Below are 27,259 nucleotides of genomic sequence, written 5' to 3'. Positions count from 1 at the left end.
TATAACTGCACCCCCCCGCCGCCAATTGTTATTGAGGAAGATAGGGAAACCAATACATGCATAAAATATTAAATAATGAAATACTGTTAGAATATTTGAGAGTAAGAACAGGACTCTACAGGGCCTTTCTGGAACAGACCCCTCCCTCAAATCCTCTGCCGAAGTACCCAGATAATAGTATCTGATGCACATTTCCTGAGTCATTTCACAAATGCTAAGTTGGAGAAGACTCTTCAGAGTCACTTGGACAGCAAGGAGATCAAACTAGTCCATCCTAAAGGAAATCAGTCCTGAATATTCATTGGAAAGACTGATGATGAAGCTGGAACCCCAATACTTTGGCCACCTGATGCTGGGAAAGACTGAAGGCAGGAGGAAAAGGGGACGACAGAGGATGAGATGGTTGGATGCCATCACCGACTCAATGGACATGAGTTTGAGCAAGCTTTGGGAGTTCATAATGGAAAGGGAAGCCTGGCACGCTGCAGTCCATGGGGTTGCAAAGTGTCAGACACAACTGAGCAACTGAACTGAAGAACAGGACTAATTGATAACCATGCCCTTTATAGAACGCTATATATCCATTTGATTAGTTGAAAGAGTAGAGGAAATTATGTGTATATTTAGGAAAAAAAGTTCTAAGCCGAGAAACTGAGAAGTACAAAGACCCTGAGGCTAGAACTTGCCTGATATGCTCAAGGAACAATAAAGTATCTGCACATATAGTATCTTAGGAAATACACAATAATTAAGCGTCAATGAGATGGATAAGGCCGTAACTTTATAACATTTCAACCATCTTTAATTTCAGTTGACCTGATTTGCTAGAGTAAACAACCTTTACTTTTCTAAGACTGAGAAGCCTTTATGTTTATAAAAGAAGTCTCTTTTTAAAGTGCTTTTATGTGTCATTCACTGAAAAGTGATCATGTTAAAATGCATTATTCTTTCTTTTCTCCTTTACTATCAAAATCAGTTTCTTATTTAAAATCAGCAAACTTACGTATTTCAACATAAGAACATACAACAAAGTAAACACGTCAATAGGTGATTTATACTGAAGTAAAAATTAAACCTGTATTACTGAACTGGTTCAGAGTATCCCAAGGAAATGGGAACCTGAAAGATTAACACTTAGAAATATAATAGAGTTCTTGAACTTTAGAAATAAAGAAATAACCCTTTGGGTGGCCAGAGACAAACATTAAGTCATTATAATGAGAAAAAAACAATTAGACCAGCCTCATACTGTTGCATATTCAGTTCTAGAAGACAAAAGAGCTACCTTTTAGGTCTCCTGAGATGTTCAAGGAAAGGAAGTTGAACCCAATGATTTTTATATCCATCAAAGAGTTCTTTAAATATAAAGCTTACAAACATACAAAAACTACTGCTAATAAGTCTTCCCTGGTGGCTCAGATGGTAAAGCGTCTGCCTACAATGTGGGAGACCCTGGTTTAATACCTGGGTCCGGAAGATCCCCTGGAGAAGGAAATGGCAACCCACTCCAGTACTCTTGCCTGGAAAATCCCATGGATGGAGGAGCCTGGTAGGCTACAGTCCATGGGGTTACAAAGAGTCAGACAGGACTGAGCGACTTCACTTTCACTGTTTACGAACGATTTCAGAGAAAATTACTGTAAGACTGACTTTAACCAACCAAGAAATAACTTGAACAACTATGGCCTTTAATTTTATAGCAGCAAGCACTGTTAGTGAACAATTAAGACTAAACTAGAGACTGGCTTAACAAGATATACCATAAATGTTGCATGTCCTAACAATATAACTAATAAAAATTGGGAGGAAAAAATGACCAAAAAGGGCTAGCAGCACAATAAATTCACTGACTGCCTCATCCACATTACTCTACTCAACAAAAATAGAATACATATTCAATTGCACATGGAATACTTATCAAGATAGACCATACACTGAGCCATAAAATAAGTCTCAATATATTTAAATGATTCAAGTCACACAAAGTATGTTCTCAACCACAATGAAATTAGAAATCAGTAACAGAAAGACCCCTGGGAAATTGTTAGATGTTGGGAACTAAATAACAAACTTTTCAGTAACATATAGATCATAGAAAACAAAAGGGCAGATTAGAAAGCATTTTGGACAAAACAAAAAATAAAACACAACATGTCAATTTGTGGGATGTTGTCAGTGGTATGTAAGAGGAAATTTTATAGCACTAAATGGCTGGGAAAGATTGAGGATGAGAGGAGAAGGGGACAACAGAGGATGAGATGATTGGATGGCATCACTGACTCAATGGACATGAATCTGAGTAAACTCCGGGAGTTGGTGATGGACAGGGAGGCCTGCCGTGGTGCAGTCCATGGGGTCTCAAAGAGTCGGACATGACTGAGCGACTGAAATGAACTGAACTGACTCTCTGAGAAGAGAAGAAAGGTCTTAAATCAATAATCTCAATCTTCCACTATAAGAAACTAGAAAAGGGGCAAATAAAATCAAAGTAAGCAGACAAACAGGAATGAGAAAGGTCAAAGTAGAAATCAATGAAATAAAAACCAAGGGAAAAATAGAGTAAAATCAATACTTTGAGACAATCAATGAACTGATAAAATTAATAAACCTTTAGCCAGACTGATTAGGAAAAGAGAGAAGATATAAATTGCCAATATCAGAAGAGAGAAAAATGGCATTACCACAGATTCTATAGACACTGAAATAATAAGCAAATGTTATGAACAATTTTATCCCCATTAAATGTGACAACGTAAATGGAATGAACACATTCTATGAAAGACACAAATAATGATCAAGTTTTCTCAAGAAGAAACTGATAACCTAAATAGCTCTATGTCTATCAAAAAAACTGAAATTGTTTTTAAAAAACATTCCAACAAACAAAAGTTCTGACTAGGTGGCTGTATCAATGAACTTTATCAAATAAGAAATATGCCAATTTATACAAATTTTTCCAAAAATTGAAGAGTAGGGAAAACTTCCCAACTTACTATATATAGTCAGCATTACTCTGAAACTGAAACTAGACAAAGGTTTTATAACATTACACATGAACATATTGTTTATTCTTATTATTGTTTATTTGCTAAGTAGTGATCAACTCTTTTGCAGCCCCATGGACTGCAGTTCTCCAGGCTTCCCTGTCCATGGGACTTCCCATGTAAGAACACTGGAGTAGGTTGCCACTTCCTTCTCCAGGGGATCTTCCCAACCCAAGGATCAAACCTGGGTCTCCTACACTGGCAGGCAGATTCTTTACTGCTGAGTCACCAGAGAAGCCCATATCGTTTATTAAAAATTAGCAAACTTAATTTTTAAAACTCCTACCAGAATGTATCTTTTTTCATTATTTCATCTTGGTAAGAAATTTCAATCTTATTATCTGGGTTTTTGTCAAATTCAGGGAAACAGTATTAAGTTATATTTTACAGCTTCATTGTCTTACCTCTATTCTCTTTCTAGAACTTCTAGTCCTGTCTCCCATGACTTTTTTCATTTATTTTGTGTTTTTCTGTCTTTTTGTTCTAGACTCTAGGGGACAAGAATCAGAAAGATACAGGTTCTAATGGCTAGCTATTATAATCTGAAGAAGTCTCAGATTAACTTTTCTGTGAATAGTTGTTACGTTACCAGAGACAGTCTACTGTAACATTAAAAAAAATTCTGCTACAATTGTTTCTGCTTCAAGTAATGAAGCAGAAAGTAATTCAAGGTAATTCAAGCAAACCCTCCCATTGCAGAAAACTAAGAACACTTCTAAAACAAAAATCAGAAAACGAATATGATAATGACTAGCAGTAACCAGGCTGGAAACCAGCTGGGAACCCAGAAACAAGCAAAGCACGGGAGATTTTTGTCCTAAGAGCGCTCTCCCAAACAGAAGATGTAACTGAAAGGCGAAGGCATGTTTTGCCAAGAGTCAAAATCTAGAGCCTGCCAAGGGTGAGGAGTCTAGTAATCAGCATCAACTAGGACCCTACAGGGCTGCACCCTAGTATGAGGGGTCAATCAGAATTAAAACGGCCCTCCAATTACTCTGCAGTTTGCCTCTGAATCACTTGAGAGGACCAGAAAAATCACAACCCTTAGAACACGGATGGATTAAAGTGGTTAGTTACTCTAGGTACCTGAGAGAAGCAAATAAAAATTCTTCTGGAGAAAGATAACATCATAGGCCTCATGCAATTTAGTAATAGAACCTTATAAATATTCATTACTAAAATTATATAAACTAAGTACAGAGTAATTTTTTAAAATAAACCTAATAGTTTCCTCATACCACAGTGATAACTAAAAGCATCCAAAAATTTTTAAATTCCCTCTATTGTTTGTATAAATTTTGGGGCATTCAGAAATATAAACAAGAATTTATAAATATGGAACACATCAACTTTCTGTAGTTTGACTATGTCTTCAAAACACATTATGCATTTTGAGACATCTTTTCTTTTAATCCCTCGATATTACAGATGAGCAAATTTTAAAATGTACTTGCCATGTTTTAAAAACTAAACAGCAATGATCTTATTTTTTCAGTGTGGTCTACTTTAGCACAGAAGGGACCACACCCTATACAAGAGCATGCAACATTTCTGAAATAAGCAAAAACAGAGAATGCACCCATTCTGCAATTTAAGCACAGAGTTATAGAACATATAGACGTTACTCAATATTCTACCTTCTTTACAATTTAACTGAGCTCATTTCCTAAAACTTACTTTCCTTTCCTAGAAATGGAAATAAAAAATTATTTTAAAATACTATCTTTTAGAAGTTTTACCACTTCAACAATGCTGAATTTTAATCTTTTAACTTTATTATTGAAATAGATTTTAATGTCCAAGTAGTTATAAATGATTAACAGTATCTTCTTTCTCTTTTCATACCAATAGTATCTGGGAGGTCTAACAATTCATTGTGCTGCAAGTCAAGGTTGGTTATCTGTGTGCAGTTTCCAATCTCCTTTGGAAGGTGTTCAAGTTGATTGTGAGCTACATCCAGCGTAATGAGGTTACATAATTCACCTGTAAATTGATCAACATAAAAATGTAAGAATTTCTGGGAGATAAAACATTTTATATCATAACTATACTTTTTCTCACAAAATAAAAGTTAAACAAAATCTGAAACTCTTATTTGAAAATGACATCTTACAAATACTGAACTATGTTGTACACCTGAAGCTAATATATGGTTTTATGTCAATTATACCTAAAGAAAAAAAGAAAATGATATTGATAACATTAACATGTTGACTGTAAATCATTATCAACCAATATTATATATTTTTAATTAACCAATTTAACCACATTGACATTTGTATATTCTATACTTCAAAAAGAGCTTACTAATTTTTAAATCAAATTCAACACAATAATATCAGATAGATCTTGAGGGTCACCTTACCTCAAAATGTAAAGTAAGAGTTAGAAATCAAAAACTGCTTCTCAATTTAATATTACTCCAAAAGGATACAAAATAAGGTATTTTTCTCCTCATTCTGTTTGAAAGGACAGTACTGGCAATTTAGATTATTCTTAGTGTTTTTCTGTCTTCAAAAACTTATTTATAAAAGCTCGATCGGCTCTCTCATGATTTTTCCTTTTTGGGGGGGAGGGGCGAAGTTGGAAATTAAAAGACACTTACTCCTTGGAAGGAAAGTTATGACCAACCTAGATAGCATGTTCAAAAGCAGAGACATTACTTTGCCAACAAAGGTTCGTCTAGTCAAGGCTATGGTTTTTCCTGTGGTCATGTATGGATGTGAGAGTTGGACTGTGAAGAAGGCTGAGCGCCGAAGAATTGATGCTTTTGAACTGTGGTGTTGGAGAAGACTCTTGAGAGTCCCTTGGACTGCAAGGAGAACCAACCAGTCCATTCTGAAGGAGATCAGCCCTGGGATTTCTTTGGAGGGAATGATGCTAAAGCTGAAACTCCAGTACTTTGGCCACCTCATGTGAAGAGTTGATCCATTGGAAAAGACTCTGATGCTGGGAGGGATTGGGGGAAAGAGAAGGGGAGGACAGAGAATGAGATGGCTGGATGGCATCACTGACTCGATGGACGTGAGTCTGAGTGAACTCCGGGAGTTGGTGATGGACAGGGAGGCCTGGCATACTGCAATTCATGGGGTCACAAAGAGTTGGACACGACTGAGTGACTGAACTTAACTGAACTGAAGTTGGAAATACTGAGCAAGTAAGATAAGTAAAAGTGCATAAAACTAAAAAATGGGTGTAGGGCATATTTCTGACACATCCTAAGCAACTAAGAAAAAACAGATTAACTGGATTTCAAAATTGAAAACTTATTTGTATAAAGGACACTATCAAGAGAATGAAAAGGCAACCCATAGAATAGGGGTAAATATTGACAAATTATGTATCTGGGAAGGGATTAACAGCCCAAATGTATAAAGAGCTCCCATAATTCAACAGCAACCAAAAAAACCAATTTAAAAGTGTGTAAAGAAACTGAATATTTTTCCAAAGATATGCAAATAAACAATAAACACATGAAAGCTGCTCAACATCACTAATCATTAAAAAATGCAAATCAATTAGATGAGATACTACTTTATACCCCTGAAGATGGCTGTAAACAAAAGCAAACAACAAAACAAAACAAATGTTGGCAAGGATATGGAAAAATTGGAATCCTTGTGCTTTACCTCCAGGAGCCCCACCACAGGTTCTCAGAGTGAAGATAAAAGTCCCCTCCTATTCTCACCCTGCATACCATATTCAAAATCATATACAGAAAATCAAAGATAAAATTTTGAAGGAAGACAGAGGTGGGGAAAAAACTTTACCTATATAGGAACAAGGTAAATACATTGGACTTCTCTTCAGTAATGATGCAGGCAAGAAAAGAATGGAATAGAATACTTACAAAGTGTTGAGGGAAAAAAAATCACCAACCTAAAAGTTTGTACCCAATGAAATTATCCTTCAAAGTAAAGGAGAAATAAAGACCTTCTCAGATGAACAGAAATGAGGGAATCTGTCACCAGTAGACCTGTCTGTAAAGAAATATTAAAATTAACAAGTTCTTCAGAATGAAGGAAAATGATGTAAGTCAGAAACTTAGCTCTACATGGAGAAAAGAACAATAGAGAAGGAATAAGATAAAATCTTTTATATTCTTAAACTCTTAATTGATCTAACAGATAACAGTTTGTTAAAAGTATGAAGAGCAGCAATATACTGGGTAACTATAGATTAAGGGTAAATGAAATGAATGACAGCAGTGTTATAAGGGACAGGAGAGAAGAACTGGGAATATTCTGTTATAAGCTACCACACTGAGTGGTATAGTGTTATTTGAAGGTGGACTTAAATTAGCTGTAAATTTATGCCACAAACTCCAGGGCAATCACAAACATACATACAAGCGAAAAAAAAAAAGTAATACAAGTATAAATGATATGCTAAGGAGAGAAATAATGAAATAATACAAAATGCTCAGTTAAACCCAGATAATGCAGAAAAATGATGTAAGACCAAAAAAAATAAAAAATAGAGAACAAGTTATAGAAAACAGTTCCAAATATGGTTGATATCAATCCAACTAAATCAATAAATACTTTAAATATGAAAGTGAATGCAAGAAGACAGAGACTATCAGAAGGAACTTAAGAAATAAGACCCTGCCCCCAACCCCACTAAATAGTACAGTCTTTTAAAAACCTACTTTACAGACACAGGTGGATTAAGAATAAAGGGATGGAGAAATACAATGTTAATGTTAATCAAAAGAAAGCTGAAATATTTACACAGATTTCAGACAAAGCCAACTTCAAAACAAGGAAAATTATCAGAGATACACAAAGTATTACATAATGATAAACAGAACAATTCTCTAATAAAAGCCTCAAAGTGTAAGCAGCTGTTTATCTCCTCCGCATATTGTGTAGTATCTAGCACACAGCACTATGTTAACTGAAAGAATAAATGATAACTGGGGAAAATAAAATTTGGATGCTAATACTCTTCATGCCAGAAGTAACAAATGTTTTGTGTATTTGCCACAACTGTTCTAATAATACTCAAAGTTGTTTCAATTCCTAGGAAAGTAACTCCCACTACTTTAAAGGAAGATGCACAAATTGAAGTATATAAGAGTCCCAGCACATAAATAAAGCAAGTTGAGAGGAGACTATGGCTAACTATAGCCTATATGAAACTGATATGATTCAACTCAGCTCAATTACTGCTATATTACAGGACTCCTCAAACTCAATACTGAAATATTTTAGACCAGATAATTCTTTGCTGTAGAAAGGTGTTCTGTGCATAAGCAGCATGCCTGGTCTTTTTAGCCAAAAGATGCCAAGAGCACCTCCCCACCAAGTCATGACAATCATCTAGACATTAACAAATGTCCTTTGTTGTTTAACATTGCCAAAACTGCCCCAGGTTATCACTGCAATGTTGGGATGAGAAAGCTCAAATACTGTCCAATCCTCACACTTTTCAAAAAAAACCTAGAAATTTATATTTTCATATAAAATCTAATGTTCAAATACTAACAACTAATTTTTAGGTTAAAATAGAACAAAACACTGCGTTATCAAACATATCTGTGGACTTTTTTTTTTTTTTACAGTATTCAGGACACCAGTTTGATACCCATGAACACAGAAACAGATGAATTACCAGTATCTTAGGACAGGAACTTACATATTACTATCTAACATTAAACTAAAAAATAAGTGTTTTAAAAATGCAGAATATAATTACTTTGATTCAAATTAAGTTAAATCCTTTTTGATTTATGTAAATCACCATCTATATAACTGAATTATTTTGAGCCTATATGCTCTCCAGAAAATCATCCTCTAACAATACAACATTCTACAACATCAGGAAATCATGTTAACACTGATACATTAAGGAGAGTGTCATCTACTAATCTTTCTTTCTCACAATCTAGTAATTATGGTTTTGAAAATGCTTAAAACTCAGGAAATGTGATTTAATTTTTTAACAGTATCAGCACACAAAAATAACCTGATTTTTAAGTTTGATCTGTCAGTCCTTGAACTACAATAAACTCATGAGTAAATTATACATATTGCGGAATTTGAAACTGATTTTTAGATTTTCCCCAAAACCCATGTATATATTTTAAGACATGAAAAACATTTTCTCTTAGGAACTGAATTTTCTTCAGTCCAATGAAAAAGATCTAAAAAACTTCAGGGGCGTTTATAATTAATAAAAGATAGCTTCCAGGAAAATCTAAAATATTTTCAAAACTAATCCAAAATGTCCTATTAAATGTACAAAACATTTTTAGTGCGGGGAAAAAAGAAGTTTAGATCTGTCTTCTTTAGAGCAATGCTCATAACTGCTCAAGCTTTTTTTCTTCATATCCAAATAGTCAGAAACATCTGACAATTCTGAATATATGATAAACTCTGCACTAGTCAATACTGTGCCAGGATAAGACTTTGTGTTACCATTCAGAAAAGACAGGATATTAAATATTGAACGAGTTCATAAAATACTTTCACACTATTTATTATTTCTATACTTTGTCCAATTATCTAGTACTTCTAAACATTTATTTCACTATGTATGACCCAAATATTACTTTAAAAACATAAGTTCATTTCAGATGGTTCTAAAGAACAATAATCAATATCTTAACAGTGACTTGTCTCTGGCTAGGTTTAAGAGTGGTTTTTCTTTTCTACTTCACATATTTGTATTTTGTGATTTTTCGATGTTTTTGTACATCTTTTAATCTAAAGAGGAAAGGGGGGGACAGATTCAAGACATAAACATAAGCAGTCTCTCCTACACTGTACATGAAGAGCAGTTTTCAAACCATAAAGAGAAGTTTCCTGGCTGTGGAGCAGATGTACCTTTTAGTGAAAATGAATGCACCATGTGATCATATTGATGACACCAGCCATTAATATGAAGCATTTTATGACTCACATTCCATACTTACTAAGCAAATTTTTAAAGTTTGACTTCCTACAGAGAGAACATAGACTTCATTGATCCACCCTACACATGTTTATTAAGCACCTACTGTGTGCTAGACACTATTCTAGGGACTGAAGACACGATAGGGAAAAAGAGGGAGAAGGCAAGAAAAAAGTTTGCTGCCCTCAGCGAACTTGTATTTTAATAAGGAAAAATGAACAGTATATAATCAAGGTGAGGCTGTAAGGAGAAAAGGAAAGATATACCCATTTGAATGCAGAGTTCCAAAGAATAGCAAGGAGAGATAAGAAAGCTTTCCTCAGCAATCAGTGCAAAGAAACAGAGGAGAACAACAGAATGTGAAAGACTAGAGATCTCTTCAAAAACATCAGAGATACCAAGGGAATATTTCATGCAAAGATGGGCTCAATAAAGGGCAGAAATGGTAGGGACCTAACAGAAGCAGAAGATACTAAGAAGAGGTGGCAAGAATACACTGAAGAACTGTACAAAAAAGATCTTCATGACCCAGATAATCACAATAGTGTGATCACTCACACTCAGCTAGAGCCAGACATCCTGGAATGTGAAGTCAAGTGGGCCTTAAGAAGCATCACTACAAACAAAGCTAGTGGAGGTGATGGGATTCCAGTTGAGCTATTTCAAATCCCGAAAGATGATGCCGTAAAAGTGCTGCACTCTATATGTCAGCAAATTTGGAAAACTCAGCAGTGGCCACAGGACTGGAAAAGGTCAATTTTCATTCCAATCCCAAAGAAACGCAATGCCAAAGAATGCTCAAACTACCACACAATTGCACTCATCTCACACACTAGTAAAGTAATGCTCAAAATTCTCCAGGCTAGGCTTCAGCAATACATGAACCGTGAACTTCCAAATGTTCAAGCTGGTTTTAGAAAAGGGAGAGGAACCAGAGATCAAATTGCCAACATCCGCTGGATCATCAAAAGAGCAAGAGAGTTCCAGAAAAACATCTATTTCTGCTTTATTGACTATGCCAAAGCCTTTGACTGTGGATCACAACAAACTGTGGAAAATTCTGAAAGAGATGGGAATACCAGACCACCTGACCTGCCTCTTGAGAAGCCTGTATGTAGGTCAGGAAGCAACAGTTAGAACTGGATATGGAACAACAGACTGGTTCCAAACAGGAAAAGGAGTACATCAAGGCTGTATATTGTCACCCCACTTATTTAACTTATATGTAGAGTGCATCATGAGAAACGTTGGGCTGGAGGAAGCCCAAGCTGGAATCAAGATTGGCGGGAGAAATATCAATAAGCTCAGATATGCAGATGACACCACCCTTATGGCAGAAAGTGAAGAGGACCTCAAAAGCCTCTTGATGAAACTGAAAGTGGAGAGTGAAAAAGTTGGCTTAAAGCTCAACATTCAGAAAACTAAGATCATGGCATCTGGTCCCATCTCCTCATGGCAAATAGATGGGGAAACAGTAGAAACAGTGGCTGACTTTATTTTTGGGGGACTCCAAAATCACTGCAGATGGTGACTGCAACCATGAAATTAAAAGTAAAATTAAATTACTCCTTGGAAGTTATGACCAACCTAGACAGCATATTCAAAAGCAGAGACATTACTTTGTCCACAAAGGTCCATCTAGTCAAGGCTATGGTTTTTCCAGTGGTCATGTATGGATGTGAGAGTTGGACTGTGAAGAAGGCTGAGCACCAAAGAATTGATGCTTCTGAACTGTGGTGTTGGAGAAGACTCTTGAGAGTCCCTTGGACTGCAAGGAGATCCAACCAGTCCATCCTAAAGGAGATCAGTCCTGGGTGTTCTTTGGAAGGACTGATGTTGAAGCTGAAACTCCAATACTTTGGCCACCTGATGCGAAGAGCTGACTCATTGGAAAAACCCTGATGCTGGGAAAGATTGAGGGCAGGAGGAGAAGGGGATGCAGAGGATGAGATGGTTGGATGGTATCACCGACTCAATGGACATGGGTTTCGGTGGACTCCGGGAATTGGTGATGAACAGGGAGGCCTGGCGTGCTGTGGATCATGGGGTTGCAAAGAGTCGGACACGACTGAATGACTGAACTGAACTGAGGATGTATAAAAGCTATAAAAGAAAAAAAAGCAAGGTCAAAGAGTCTGATGGTGGGAAGCAGAGATCAGAGGTATTGATAGTAAGCAGAAAAGGAAAATAACCCCAATGGAGTAGCATTTTAATATACACAGCTAAATAATGGAAGAGGAAAGAAACAATGGAAACATCTGGGGGAAGCTGAGTGAACAGCAAATACAAAGACTCTGAGGCAAGAAAGCAGTTCAAAACACAACAGAAAGCCAATGTTGCTGGAATAATGAGTAATGAAGAAAGTGATAGATGAAGTAGCCAGGAGTCAGATTTATTTAGAGTCTTGTGGGCTAAGGTAGCAACTTCAACTTTGACTAAGAAAATAGTGGTGTGGGTATTAAGAGTAGTGTTTTCTTTGTTTGTTGGAGCAATTTCAGGTTTACAGAAAAACTGCAAATTAAGTACAGAGTTCTTATATACCACCCTCCCCATAATTTCCACTATTACTAACATCCAACATTGTGCATTACAGTTGATGAACCAACATTTATACATTATCATTATTAACTAAAAGTCCATATTTTACACTGACATCCATCCACTATTTGTGTTTTCCAGTTCTGTAGATTTTGGTAAATGTGTAATAGCCAGTACCCATGATTACAGTATCATATGTAAGTTTTACTGATCTAAAAATCTTCAGTGTTTCACTACTCATTGATCTGAGTCTCCTGTACTAGGGCCCCTGGCAACTACTGACCTTTTACTTTTGCCTTTTCCAGAATATTGTATAGTTAGATTCATACGATACACAGCTTTTCCAGATTAATTTCTTTCATTTAGAAATATGCGTTTCTTTTTTACCACGGAACAATATTCCATTGTAAGGAATATTTTAGCAATTTTTAGCAATTATGAATAGAATTTTTAGCAATTATGAATAGAACAACTAAAAATATTTTCTGTACAGTTTTTTGCATGGACATAAGAGAAGGCAATGGCAACCCACTCCAGTACTCTTGCCTGGAAAATCCCATGGACGGAGGAGCCTGGTAGGCTGCAGTCCATGGGGTCACTAAGAGTCGGGCACGACTGAGCAACTTCACTTTCACTTTTCACTTTCATGCGTTGGACAAGGCAATGGCAACCCACTTCAGTATTCTTGCCTGGAGAATCCCAGGGATGGCGGAGCCTGGTGGGCTGCCATCTATGGGGTCGCATAGAGTCAGACACGCCAGTGACTTAGCAGCAAGTTTAACTCATTTGGGTAAAGAGAAGCATGACTGATAGGTTTTATGGTAAGACTGTGTTCAGCTTTGCAAGAAACTGCCACTGTCTTCCAAAGTGGCTATACTCATTTGCATTCCAACAGTAATAAATGAAGTTTGCACAAGTATTTGGTATTGTCCAGCCAAAAACAACAGAATAAATAAAACTGTGGTATATTCACACTATGGAATATTATACAGTAGTGAAAAATAATAACTTCTAACTATGTATACCAATATGATAGCTTAGTGAAGAACTGTAAATCTGTTTCTGTTGCTGTTGTTCAGTTGTGTCCGACTCTTCATGACCCCATGGACTAGAGCATGCAGGCTTCCCTGTCCTTCACTATCTCCCAGAGTTTGTTCAAACTGTCCATTGCGTCTATGATGCAATTCAACCATCTCATCCTCTCTCACCCCTTCTGCTCCTGTCCTCGATCTTTCCCAGCATCAGGGTTTTTACCAATGAGTTGGCTCTTCACATCAGATGGCCAAAATATTGGAGCTTCATGTCAGCATCAGTCCTTCCAATGAATATTCAGGGTTGATTTCCTTTAGGATTGACAGGTTGAACTTCTTGCATTCCAAGGGACTCTCAAAAATCTTCTCCAGCATCACAATTTGAAAGCATCAATTCTTCGGTACTCAGCCTTCTTTATGGTCCAACTCGCACATCCATACATGACTACTGGCAAAACCATAGCTCTGACTCAGTTCAGTCGTGTCCGACTCTTTACAACTCCATGGACTAAAGCACTCCAGGCTTCCCTGTCCATCACCAACTCCTGGAGCTTGCTCAAACTCATGTCCATCGAGTCTGTGATGCCATCCAACCATCTCATCCTCTGTTGTCCCCTTCTCCTGCTGCCTTCAGTCTTTCCCAGGATCAAGGTCTTTTCCAATGAGTCAGTTCTTTGCATCAGGTGGCCAGAGTACTATAGCTTCAGCTTCAGTATTATCCTTCCAATGAATATTCACGGTTGATTTTCTTTAGGATGGACTGGTTTGATCTCCTTGCAGTCCAAGGGACTCTCAAGAGTCTTCTCCAACACCATAGTTCAAAACCATCAATTCTTAGGTGCTCAGCTTTCTACACCATCCAACTCTCACATCTATACATGACTAGTGGAAAAACCATAGCTTTGAAAATACAGACCTTTGTTGGGAAAGTAATCTCTCTGCTTTTTAATATGCTGTCTAGGTTGGTCATAACTTTTCTTTCAAGGAGCAAGCGTCTTTTAATTTCATGGCTGCAGTCACCATCTGCAGTGACTTTGGAGCCGCAAAATATAAAGTCTGTCACTGTTTCCATTGTTTCCCCATCTATTTGCCATGAAGTGGTGGGACCAGATGCCACGATCTTACTTTTCTGAATGCTGAGTTTTAAGCCAACTTTTTCACTTTCCTCTTTCACTTTCATCAAGAGCCTCTTTAGTTCCTCTTCATTTTCTGCCATAAGGGTGGTGTCTTCTGCATATCTGAGGTTACTGATATTTCTCCCAGCAATCTTGATTACAGCTTGTGCTTCAACCAGCCTTGCATTCACATGATGTACTCTGTATGTAAGTTAAATAAGCAGGGTGACAATATACAGTATTGATGTACTCCCTTCCCAATTTGAAACCAGTGTGTTGTTCCATGTCCAGTTCTAACTGCTGCTTCTTGATCTGCATACAGATTACTCAGAAAGCAGGTCAGGTGGTCTGGTGTTCCCATCTCTTTTAGAATTTTCCACAGTTTGTTGTGATCCACATAGTCAAAGGCTTTAGTGTAGTCAATGAAGCAGAAGTAGATGTTTTTCTGGAATTCTTTTGCTTTTCCTATGATCCAGGAGATGTTGGTAATTTGATCTCCGATTCCTCTGCCTTTTCTAAACCCAGCTTGAACATCTATAAGCTCTCAGTTCACGCACTGTTGAAGCCTAGCATAGAGAATTTTGAGCATTATACTGTGTGAGATGAGTGCAATTGTGCAGTAGTTTGAACATTCTTTGGTATTGCCTTTCTTTGGGATTGGAATGAAAACCGATCTTTTCCAGTCTTGTGGCCACTGCTGAGTTTTCCAAATTTGCTGGCATATTGATTGCAGCATTTTAACAGCATCATCTTTTAGGACTTCATATAGCTCAACTGGAATTCCATCACCTCCACTAGCTTTGTTCATAGTGATACTTTCTAAGGCTCACTTGACTTCACACTCCAGGATTTCTGGCTTTAGGATGAGTGATCACACCATAGTGGTTACTGGCGTCATGAAGATCTTTTTTGTATAGTTCTTCTGTGTATTCTTGCCACCTCTTAATATCTTCTGCTTCTGTTAGGTCCATGCTGCTGCTGCTGCTGCTAAGTCGCTTCAGTTGTGTCCGACTCTGTGCGACCCCATAGAAGGCAGTCCATCAGGCTCCCCCGTCCCTGGGATTCTCCAGGCAAGAACACTGGAGTGGGTTGCCATTTCCTTCTCCAATGCGTGAAAGTGAAGAGTGAAAGTGAAGTTGCTCAGTCGTGTCCAACTCTTAGCGACCCCATGGACTGCAGCCTACCAAGCTCCTCCGTCCATGGGATTTTCCAGGCAAGAGTACTGGAGTGGGGTGCCATTGTACTGTTTTTATCCTTTATTGTGCCCATCTTTGCATGAAATGTTCCCTTAGTATCTCTGATTTTCTTGATGAGATCTCTAGACTTTCCCATTCTTTTGTTTTCCTCTATTTCTTTGCACTGTTCACTTAAGAAGGCTTTCTTTTCTCTCCTTGCTATTCTTTGGAACTCTGCATTCAGATGGGTATATCTTTCCTCTTCACTTGCCTTTTGCTTCTCTTCCTTTCTCAGCTATTTGTAAGGCCTCCTCAGACAGCCATTTTGCCTTTTGGCATTTCCTCTTCTTGGGGATGGTTTTGATCACTGTGTCCTGTACTATGTCACAAACCTCTGTCCATAGTTCTTCGGGCACTCTATCAAATCTAATCCCTTGAATTTATTTGTCACTGCCACTGTATAATCATAAGGGATTTGATTTACATCATACCTGAATGGCCTGGTGGTTTTCCTTACTTTCTTCAATTTAAGCCTGTTTTTTGCAAGGAGTTAATGATCTGAGCCACAGTCTGCTCGTGGTCTTTTTTTGTGCTGTCTGTATGGAGCTTCTCCATCTTCAGCAGCAAAGAATATAATCCATCTGATTTTGGTATTGACCATCTGGTGATGTCCATGTGTAGAGTCATCTCTTGTGTTGATGGTAAAGGGTGTTTGCTATGACCAGTGCATTCTCTTGGCAAAACTCTGTTAGCCTTTGCCCTGCTTCATTTTGTACTCCAAAGCCAAACTTGCCTGTTACTCCAGGTATCTCTTTACTTCTTGACTTCCTACTTTTGCATTCCAGTCCCCAGTGATGAAAAGGACATTTTTTTTTTTTTTTTTTTTAAGGTTTTAGTTCTAGAAGGTCTTGAAGGTCTTCATCAGATCAGATCAGATCAGATCAGTCGCTCAGTCGTGTCCGACTCCTTGAGACCCCATGTATCACCTTCTTCAGCATAGTGGTTGGAGCATAGACTTGGATTGCTATGATATTTAATGATTTGCCTTGGAAACAAACAGAGATCATTCTGTTGTCTTTGAGACTGTACCCAAGTACTACATTTACGACTCTTGCTGACTATGAAGGCTACTCCACTTCTTCTAAGGGATTCTTGCCCACAGTAGTACACATAATGATCTGAATTAAATTTGCCCATTCCAGTCAATTTTAGTTCACTAATTCCTAAAATGTCAGTGTTCACTCTTGCCATCTCCTGTTTGACCACTTCCAATTTACTGTGATTCATTCATGCATGGAGAAGGAAATGGCAACCCACTCCAGTGTTCTTGCCTGGAGAATCCCAGGGACGGGGGAGCCTGGTGGGCTGCCGTCTCTGGGGTCGCACAAAGTCGGACACGACTGAAGCGACTTAGCAGCAGCAGCAGCATGGCCTAACAGTCCAGACTTCTATGCGATATTGTTCTTTACAGCATCAGACTTTACTTCATCACCAGCCACATACACAACTGGGTTTTGTTTTCACTTTGGCTCAGCCTCTTCATTCTTTCTGGAGCTATTTCTCCACTCTTCTCCAGTAGTAGTATGCCAGATGCAAAAAGCAGTGGGACACATTGCCCCTCATTTCCAGAATTCAGACAGTTAAAATATTCATCAAACAGACAGGCAATTTTTGGAGGAAAAAGGTTTTCCCTCCCTTCTCGAGACTGCAAGTATTGATAATTAAAATGCTTAAATAAGAAATTCCTGACCATTATTGAGAAAATGAAATTTGTGGGGTTTAACCAGTAACAAAGAAACATTATTATACAAACATGTGAATACACTATTTTCTGTTGTGTTTTAGGCTCATAAACTATTACTACAAGAGCATTAAGTCAGTCAATCAGACAAGATTCTTATGTGCACATTCTCTTTTCCAGACATAAAACTAGACACTAAAGACACAGACACTACAGTACACTAAATGCTTGTTTTCATGAAATTAAAAATTAGTAGGAGACTACATGTGATTTGAGGAAGGCTACAGAGGATCCCGTTTATTAAATTTCAACATTAAAGAGTCTTTCTTTTGGATCTTCAAGACCAAGGGAAGATACAAGGCAAGATGAGAGAGGACACCTGGAATCTTCAATACCAAACTAAGGAATCTGGATCTTTTTGATCAAATAATAAAACAAAATTTAAAGCTTCTGAATAATGCATGATAATCAGAATGCTATTCTAAAATGACTATTTACTCATAGATTTGAAAGGATGGATAGCTTAGGAAGCATAGTCTATTAGGAAACTACTGTAACTAGCTCACATGAAATAATATGAGGGTCTATACAAAATCAATAGTAGAATGAACGGGAGGGCTATCTCCCACTAGGAGACCTATTAAGAGAGATGGCAAAAGCAGTATGAATGAAATAAGACAAGTAATTCTCAAATTACATATGGTAAAGCCCATATACAAATTGTTGGAAACCAGAAATAAAGAAAAATATTAAAACTATACAGAGAAGAAAATACTTTACAAACACACAAATATAACAGCAAAACTCTTGTCAGAAACTAGGCAAGCCAAGAAAAAAACAAACAAAAACATAGGGAAAGGAGAGCTATTTTAAAAATAATGAATAAACAAGAAAAGATGCCAAACTAGGATTTTGTAACAGGAAAAACCACCATTAAAAATGAAAACAAAATAAAGGCTTTCAGACCTATAGAAAGCATAAAAAATTCAATCAGAGGAGACCTGGGCTACAATATGCATTAAAAGAAGCTCTTTGGGCAAAAAGCAAATACCAAATAGAGATTCAGATCTACTCAAAGAATGAAAAGCACTAGAAGGAATAAATACATGAGCAAATATCAAAATTTGGGGGCATTTTTAGTCTCTTTAAAAGATAAAAAAAGATGATGACACATCAAAAGGCACAGGAACCAACTAACATAGAGTTCACAGTAAGCAAAGCTGGAATAATTTGAGCAACAAAACGGTAAAGAATAATCTTGGATTGAAACCCACAGAATAAATGAGTCCAGACTGATATAATTAACTGAATAAATAAATGGGGGAGAAAGGACAGCTCTTCCTTATAGAAGAATTTCAACTAATAAATATAAAAGAAACAAGGGAAATTTTTAAAAATCATTCAGTTCAGTTGCTCACTCGTGTCCGACTCTTTGTGACCCCATGAACCGCAGCACGCCAGGCCTCCCTGTCCAACATCAACTCCTGGAGTTTAGAGAATATAGTAATAATTGCTTCAGGGAAGATCTACCAACGAAAGCTACAATTTATAAACAAAAGGTGATTTGGAAAATATTTAGAATTAAATAATAAGGAAAATACAACATATCAAAATTTATGTGATGCTGCTAAAATAGCACTTGGAGGGGAGGTTCACAGCTATCAACACTTACACAATGAAAGGAAGAAAGGAATGAAATCAAACAATTTAAGAGAAAGGACATATGAAACCTACAGTAATAGGAAACAAGATAATTAAGCGTCAGTTCAGTTCAGTCGCTCAGTCGTGTCCAACTCTTTGCGACCCCATGAATCGCAGCACGCTAGGCCTCCCTGTCCATCGCAAACACCCAGAGTTCACTCAGACTCACGTCCATTGAGTCAGTGATGCCATCCAGCCATCTCATCCTCTGGCATCCCCTTCTCCTCCTGCCCCCAATCCCTCCCAGCTTCAGAGTCTTTTCCAATGAGTCAGCTCTTCCCATGAGGTGCCCAAAGTACTGGAGTTTCAGCTTCAGTTTCAGCTTCAGCATCATTCCCTCCAAAGAATGATGGGCTGATCTCCTTCAGAATGGACTGGTTGGATCTCCTTGCAGTCCAGGGGACTCTCTCAAGAGTCTTCTCCAACACCACAGTTCAAAAGCATCAATTCTTTGGCGCTCAGCTTTCTTCACTGTCCAACTCTCACATCCATACATGACCACAGGAAAAACCACAGCCTTGACTAGATGGACCTTTGTTGGCAAAGTAATGTCTCTGCTTTTGAATATGCTGTCTAGGTTGGTCATAACTTTCCTTCCAAGGAGTAAGCGTCTTTTAATTGCATGGCCGCAGTCACCATCTGCAGTGATTTTGGAGCCCCCCAAAAATACAGTCTGATACTGTTTCCACTGTTTCCCCATCTATTTCCCATGAAGTGATGGGACCAGATGCCATGATCTTTGTTTTCTGAATGTTGAGCTTTAAGCCAACTTTTTCACTCTCCACTTTCACTTTCATCAAGAGGCTTTTGAGTTCCTCTTCACTTTCTGCCATAAGGGTGGTGTCATCTGCATATCTGAGCTTATTGATATTTCTCCCGCCAATCTTGATTCCAGCCTGTGCTTCTTCCAGTCCAGCATTTCTCATGACGTACTCTGCATAAAAGTTAAATAAACAGGGTGACAATATACAGCCTTGACGAACTCCTTTTCCTATCTGGAACCAGTCTGTTGTTCCATGTCCAGTTCTAACTGTTGCTTCCTGACCTACATACAGATTTCTCAAGAGGCAGATCAGGTGGTCTGGAATTCCCATCTCTTTCAGAATTTTCCACAGTTTATTGTGATCCACACAGTCAAAGGCTTTGGCATAGTCAATAAAGCAGAAATAGATGTTTTTCTGGAACTCTTTGCTTTTTCCATGATCCAGCGGACGTTGGCAATTTGATCTCTGGTTCACCTGCCTTTTCCAAAACCAGCTTAAACATCAGGAAGTTCACGGTTCACGTATTGCTGAAGCCTGGCTTGGAGAATTTTGAGCATTACTTTACTAGCATGTGAGATGAGTGCAATTGTGCAGTAGTTTGAGCATTCTTTGGCATTGCGTTTCTTTGGGATTGGAATGAAAATTGACCTTTTCCAGTCCTGTGGCCACTGCTGGGTTTTCCAAATTTGCTGGCATATTGAGTGCAGCACTTTAACAGCATTATCTTTCAGGATTTGAAATAGTTCCACTGGAATTCCATCACCTCCACTAGCTTTGTTCGTAGTGATGCTTCCTAAGGCCCACTTGACTTCACATTCCAGGATGTCTGGCTCTAGGTGAGTGATCACATCATTGTGATTATCTGGGTTGTGAAGATCTTTTTTGTACAGTTCTTCTGTGTATTCTTGCCACCTCTTCTTAATATCTTCTGCTTCTGATAGGTCCATACCATTTCTGTCCTTTATCGAGCTCAGCTTTGCATGAAATGTTCCCTTGGTATCTCTAATTTTCTTGAAGAGATCTCTAGTCTTTCCCATTCTATTGTTTTCCTCTATTTCTTTGCACTGATCACTGAGGAAGTCTTTCTTCTCTCTTCTTGCTATTCTTTGGAACTCTGCATTCAGATGTTTATATTTTTCCTTTTCTCCTTTGCTTTTCTCTTCTCTTCTTTTCACAGCTATTTGTAAGGCCTCCCCAGACAGCCATTTTGCTTTTCTGCATTTCTTTTCCATGGGAATGGTCTTGATCCCTGTCTCCTGTACAATGTCACGAACCTCATTCCATAGTTCATCAAGCACTCTATCAGATCTAGGCCCTTAAATCTATTTCTCACTTCCACTGCATAATCATAAGGGATTTGATTTAGGTCATATCTGAATGGTCTAGTGATTTTCCCTATTTTCTTCAATTTAAGTCTGAATTTGGTAACAAGGAGTTCATAATCTGAGCCACAGTCAGCTCCCAGTCTTGTTTTTGTTGACTGTATAGAGCTTCTCCATCTTTGGCTGCAAAGAACATAATCAATCTGATTTCGGTGTTGACCATCTGGTGATGTCCATGTGTAGAGTCTTCTCTCGTGTTGTTGAAAGAGGGTGTTTGCTATGACCAGTGCATTTTCTTGGCAAAACTCTATTAATTATGCATAGAAAACAACAACAACAAAAAAAGGGAATATAATAGAAAAAATAAAGACATCAAAAGCAGTTTGTTTTTTTTTTAAATACCAATAAAAGCAATATCAGGAATGAATGAGAGACATAATAATACATATTCCAAATTTCAAAAGTATAATAAGGAACTAAATGAACTTTAATTCAAAAACTTTAATGCCAAAAAATTTAACAAATCAAAAGACAAACGCTCTGACAGATTTAAAACTACCAAAATTCAACTAAGAAGAAACAAAAAACCCAAATAACTTTCCATTAACTTGCCATTTAAAACCTTTCTACAAAGAAAACCATCCCAGATTACAAGACTCTTAAATTCTTCTAAACATTTCAAAGGAGTAAAAGTTTGTCGCTCAGTAATGTCTGCCTCTTTGCAACTCCATGGACTACAGCCTGCCAGGCTCCTCTGTCCATGGGATTCTCCAGGCAAGAATACTGGAGTGGGTAGCCATTTCCTTCTCCAGGGGATCTTTCCAACCCAGGGATCAAACCTGGGTCTCCTGCATTGCAGTTGGATTATTTACCATCTGAATCATTTGAAAACATAATACTAATTCTACACAAACTCCTCCAGAACATAAAAGAGGAACTCCTCCCAACTCATTCCACAGTATGAAGCCAGAGTTGCCCTGATAGCAAACCATTACAAAAATGAGAAAGGGAAAAAAGGAAATTACAGATAATATCCATGAGGAGTACAGATGCAAAAATCTTCAGGATTTAGTAAATTAAATCTAGCAACATACAAAAAGACCCTATTAAAATGTATCTAACAGGCACTCAAATATTAGGAAATAAATAATTTAGGTTTATTTCATAAGTTGTGGCTTACCCTATATTATCATTTGACTCATATTAAGGACACGACTGAGCGACTGAACTGAACTAAAGGACATTTACATTTTTAAATTAACTCTTGTTCCTGAACTTATAGGGTCATTTTTCAAACATTCAGAGCAATAAAAACCAAATCAAATCTTACTAAAATACATATGCAAAACAACACAATTAACAAGGGCTGGAAATTTTTATTACACAAGCTTGAACAGATTTAGGGACTTATATCAGAATACACATTATTTTATTTGTATAAATTTGTATTATAGGCCTAATTCTCCCTTTTACTCTAAAGAAAACTTTAGTAATTCTTCTAAGCAAGTGCTTCTGTAACTAAGCAACATAGACAACACTGTGTGTATTCTTTGAATGGCTAGCATGCTATCATTAGAGCACAAAGACTGCCCTCTTCCCTACACCACAGCAGAGTGGGAAGTCAAATGTATCCTCTGGTTCAGTCAGATCTTTCCAAGATGGTTCAAATGCTGTTTTTCCCCTCTGTTATCTCCTCCTTTAGCAATAATAACAACTTTTCCAGGTTTCTGTTGTTTTAGTGAAACACCGGACAATTTGACAATGGCACCCCACTCCAGTACTCTTGCCTGGGAAATCCCATGGACAGCGGAGCCTGGTAGGCTACAGTCCATGGGGTCGCGAAGAGTTGGACCCGACTGAGCAACTTCACTTTCACTTTTCACTTTCATGCACTGGAGAAGGAAATGGCAACCCACTCCAGTATTCTTGCCTGGAGAATCCCAGGGACGGAGGAGCCTGATGGGCTGCCATGGGGCTGCACAGAGTCAGACATGACTGACGTGACTTAGCAGCAGCAGCAACTAAATTAACAGTTCATTTCTAGGTCTGTAAGGTTTCTTGCTGATTTCCAGTGAAAAAAAGTTATTTATTAACAACTATGAATTCCCTTTCCTGATTTCTCTTGCCTGCCAAACTAAGTTACTCATTAGCACTTGTACAAAACAGTCAAATGAGATCATTAAATAATGTTACCTGGACCATGAAAGCAACTGCAGCACCCCTGACAGTCCTGAGAGAATTTCAAGAATTTTAGGAACTAAGGGTTACAATTTGAGTTAATATTAAAAATTGGGTAATAGTGTTGGGCTTCATTAAATTCACTTCAAGCCACATTTATTGAAAGTATTGGTCACTCGGTCATGTCCAACTCTTTGCAACCCCATGGACTGTAGCCTGCCAGGGACCTCTGTCCATGGAATTCTCCAGGCAAGAATACTGGAGGGGATAACCATTCCCTTCTTCAGGGTATCTTCCCGACCCAGGGATCGAAACTGAGTCTCCTGCACTGCAGGTAGACTCTACCATCTGAGCCACCAAGGAAGCCCTTCAACATTTATTGAAAGCCTACCATTTATTATCTAAAAAAATTTACAGAAAATTACATAATAGGGAATTAAAATCTCTAAGGTCTCTTCGATAATTAAAAAAACTGATTCTTAGTATTTTTTTATATATTGATTATACACATATATACATTTATTATATATTACTTGACATAAAATATAACTGCAGTACTGTAGTATAAACAGTAGAAAACTGATTTTGTTTTCAATAAGTGTTAATGAGTCATATGGGTTAAAAAATTGCTATTTCTAATTTCTCATATATCTGAATGCTGTGAGAGTTTTTTAAATGGGTAAAAATGATCTGGGTTCTCAAAAAGCATGTATAACATAGCAGATCATTCTCTAAGACAATTTACCCACTCAAAATTGTGTACAATATAAATGATCTAGCACTTCACTGAACAGAAAATATAGGATGAATATTTTTTTTTTAAAAAAGATTCCCTCTAACTTAGCTATTTTATAAAGAATAATGAATAGGAGGAAACTTTAAAGAGAAGAAATTTTAAAACTAGTCTTTTAATTCACTGAAGGAAAAGTTCTAGAAATATTGAATGAATGTCTAGTGCGTGCTTAGTCACGTCCAACTCTCTGTGACCCTCTGGACTGTGGCCCACCAGGCTCCTCTATCAAAGGGATTTTTCAGACAAGAATACTGGAATGGGTTGCCATTTCTTTCTCCAAGGGATATTCCCGACCAAGGGATCCAACCCAGGTCTCCTGCATTGCAGGCAGATTCTTTACCCACTGAGCCATGGGGGAAGTCCTATAGTATTACTAGTAAGAGACAAAGATGGAGTTTATTTCTCGTTTCAAAGAGTAATCATTTCCTTTCTAGAAGAATAAAACCCTTTAAAACTTCATTGTTCAGAATTACCTGAACTAAAGTGACAGATTATTCAAAATGAAAACCTGATAACCTTTACTCTAATTTACTGAAGCAAAAAAAAATTTTTACAAAAGCACATCTCTAACATGAAACTCAAAGGAACCAGGCAGGGAAGAGGATGGGGTAAGAGAGTGGTTATTTATTGTTTTCCCTCTGAAAATATGACTTCTTGAGTGACTTGGTGTTCAGTGAGGAGTCTTTTTCAAGATTAAATATGGTGAAAGGAGATGTGGGCAGGAAGAATGATATACTGGTCTAAAAGAGAAAGCAATGCCTAAGGTTTCCATCTATCTATTTAACACAAAAAGATAGTACATTTACTTTATCTGTCCACACCTTATCATACAAAAGGAAAAAAATAAATTCAGTATCACCAAATGAAGAGTTTTCCTGACTATTCTCTAATATATTATGATCTTCAGTAAGGATCCTTCAGAAAGGATCTTTCAGTATCCTTTCACTGTTTTATGCCAATGTTCACCCACGTGAATATGCATCATTGGTATCAAATCACATGGCATTAATAAAGATGTCATTAATACTTAAACAGGTATTCAGTTTTTAATATAATTTCCTTATAAACACAACAGAGCTGCTAAATTTCAAATATGCTAAACTAAATACTACTACGCTATGTTTCACAAATTTCAAATTTCTCATACTTACCAAATATACTGCTGAACAAACCAGATAGCATGAATCAAGGTTTTATACTCATAAAAACAACAAAGAATAAGTACCATATGTGTGTGTATATATATATATATATAAATATATATATATATAAATAATGTAGAGCTAAACTTCTAAAAATGCAAGTTTAACAAATGGTAATTAGTATATATAATGAACATAATGAAGTGTACATTCTCTTGTTATGATCTTCAACAATAAGTCAAATTACATTAAAGATGTCAAACTTTTCAAAATGTCAAATTCCATTTCATTTGATCTTGGTGCATGAGTCTTTTTAATAAGCATTCTTAAAAGAGCTCAGGATTTGCAGGAGGGTGGGGGGGTGCTGTAATTTAAAAATCAGAAAAGCAAGATCTGCATCACAGAAAACAGTTATTTCTGTCTTTCCTTTAAAACAAAAGATAGCTTTCAAAAATTAAAAACAAATCAATAATCACAGAACTATAAATAAAAAACATATAAGATACCACTTCACACTCATGGAATGGCTACATTAAAATAGCTAACACAAGTGTTGAGGATGTAGAGGAACTGGAACCCTCATACACTGCTGATGGAAATGTAAGATGGTGCAGTAACTTAAGAAAATAGTCTAGTAGTTCCTCAAAAGATTAAACACAGAGTTACTATATGACTCAGTAATTCCTCTTCTAGGTATACACCCAAGAGAAATGAAAACAAATGTCTATACAAAAACTTACACACAAATGTTCATAGTAATTTTATTCCTAACAGTCAAAAGGTGAAAGCAACCCAAATGTTCAACAACTGATGAGTAGATAAATAAAATGTGGTATAATATACAATGGAATATTATTCAGCAATAAAAAGAACAATATATTGATAGATGCTACAATCTGGATGAATTTTGAAAACATTTTGCTAAGTGAAAGAAACCACTCACCAAAGACTATATATTTTATTATTCCAATTATTAGAACTGGAGAATTCCATGGACAGAGGAGCCTGGTAGGCTACAGTCCACAGGATCACAAAGAGTCGGACATGACTGAAGCAACTTAGCATGCACACACCACAATAGGCAAATCTACAGAAACAGAAAGTAGATTAATGCTTGAATAGGTCTAAGGGGTTGGAAGAAAATGGGGCTGGGGTGGGGTGATTGCCAAAGAGTACAGAGTTTCTCTCTGGAGTAATGAAAATGTCCTGTAATTGTTTGTGATAGTGAACAACTTTGTGAACATGCTAAAAAACCACTAAATTGTATTCTTCAAATGCATTAATCATACGGCATGTGAATTATATCTGAATTAAGCTATTAATCTGTCAACATGTCAGCAAATTTGGAAAACAGCAGTGGCCACAGGATTGGAGAAGGTCAGTTTTCATTCCAATCGAAAAGAAGGGCAATGCCAAAGAATGTTCAAACCACCATACAATTGCACTCATTTCACATGCTAGTAAGATTATGCTCAAAATCCTTCAAGCTAAGCTTCTGCAGTACATGAACTGAGAACTGCCAGATGTACAAGCTGGATTTAGAAAAGGTAGAGGAACCAGAGATCAAATTACCAGCATCTGTTGGATCATAGAAAAAGCAAGGAATTCCAGAAAAACATCCACTTCTGCTTCACAGACTAAAGCTTTCAGTGTGTGGATCACAACTATAAAAAATTCTTAAAGACATGTGAATACCAGACCACCATATATGTCTCCTGAGAAACCTATATGAAGGTCAAGAAGCAACAGAACCAGAGATGGAACTATGGACTGGAAAAGGAGTGTGTCAAGGCTGTATATTGTCACCCTGCTTATTTA

At 37.2% G+C, this 27,259-nt stretch overlaps 1 protein-coding gene across 4 annotated transcripts in view; it reads right to left on the bottom strand.

Annotated features, from left to right (window-relative positions):
- Window positions 1–27,259, bottom strand: part of SHOC2 (SHOC2 leucine rich repeat scaffold protein) — an 87,741-nt gene that overhangs the window by 24,396 nt on the left and 36,086 nt on the right. For all 4 annotated transcript variants that reach the window (XM_070780820.1, XM_070780821.1, XM_070780819.1 and 1 more), the window contains exon 3: window positions 4,890–5,027. In XM_070780820.1, the coding sequence (XP_070636921.1) occupies window positions 4,890–5,027 (138 nt within the window). The remainder of the gene's footprint in view (window positions 1–4,889; window positions 5,028–27,259) is intronic.

Source organism: Bos indicus, chromosome 26 (genome assembly GCF_029378745.1).
Source record: "Bos indicus isolate NIAB-ARS_2022 breed Sahiwal x Tharparkar chromosome 26, NIAB-ARS_B.indTharparkar_mat_pri_1.0, whole genome shotgun sequence".
Taxonomy (NCBI): Eukaryota; Metazoa; Chordata; class Mammalia; order Artiodactyla; family Bovidae; genus Bos; species Bos indicus.
This window is presented reverse-complemented; position numbering and strand designations above follow the sequence as displayed.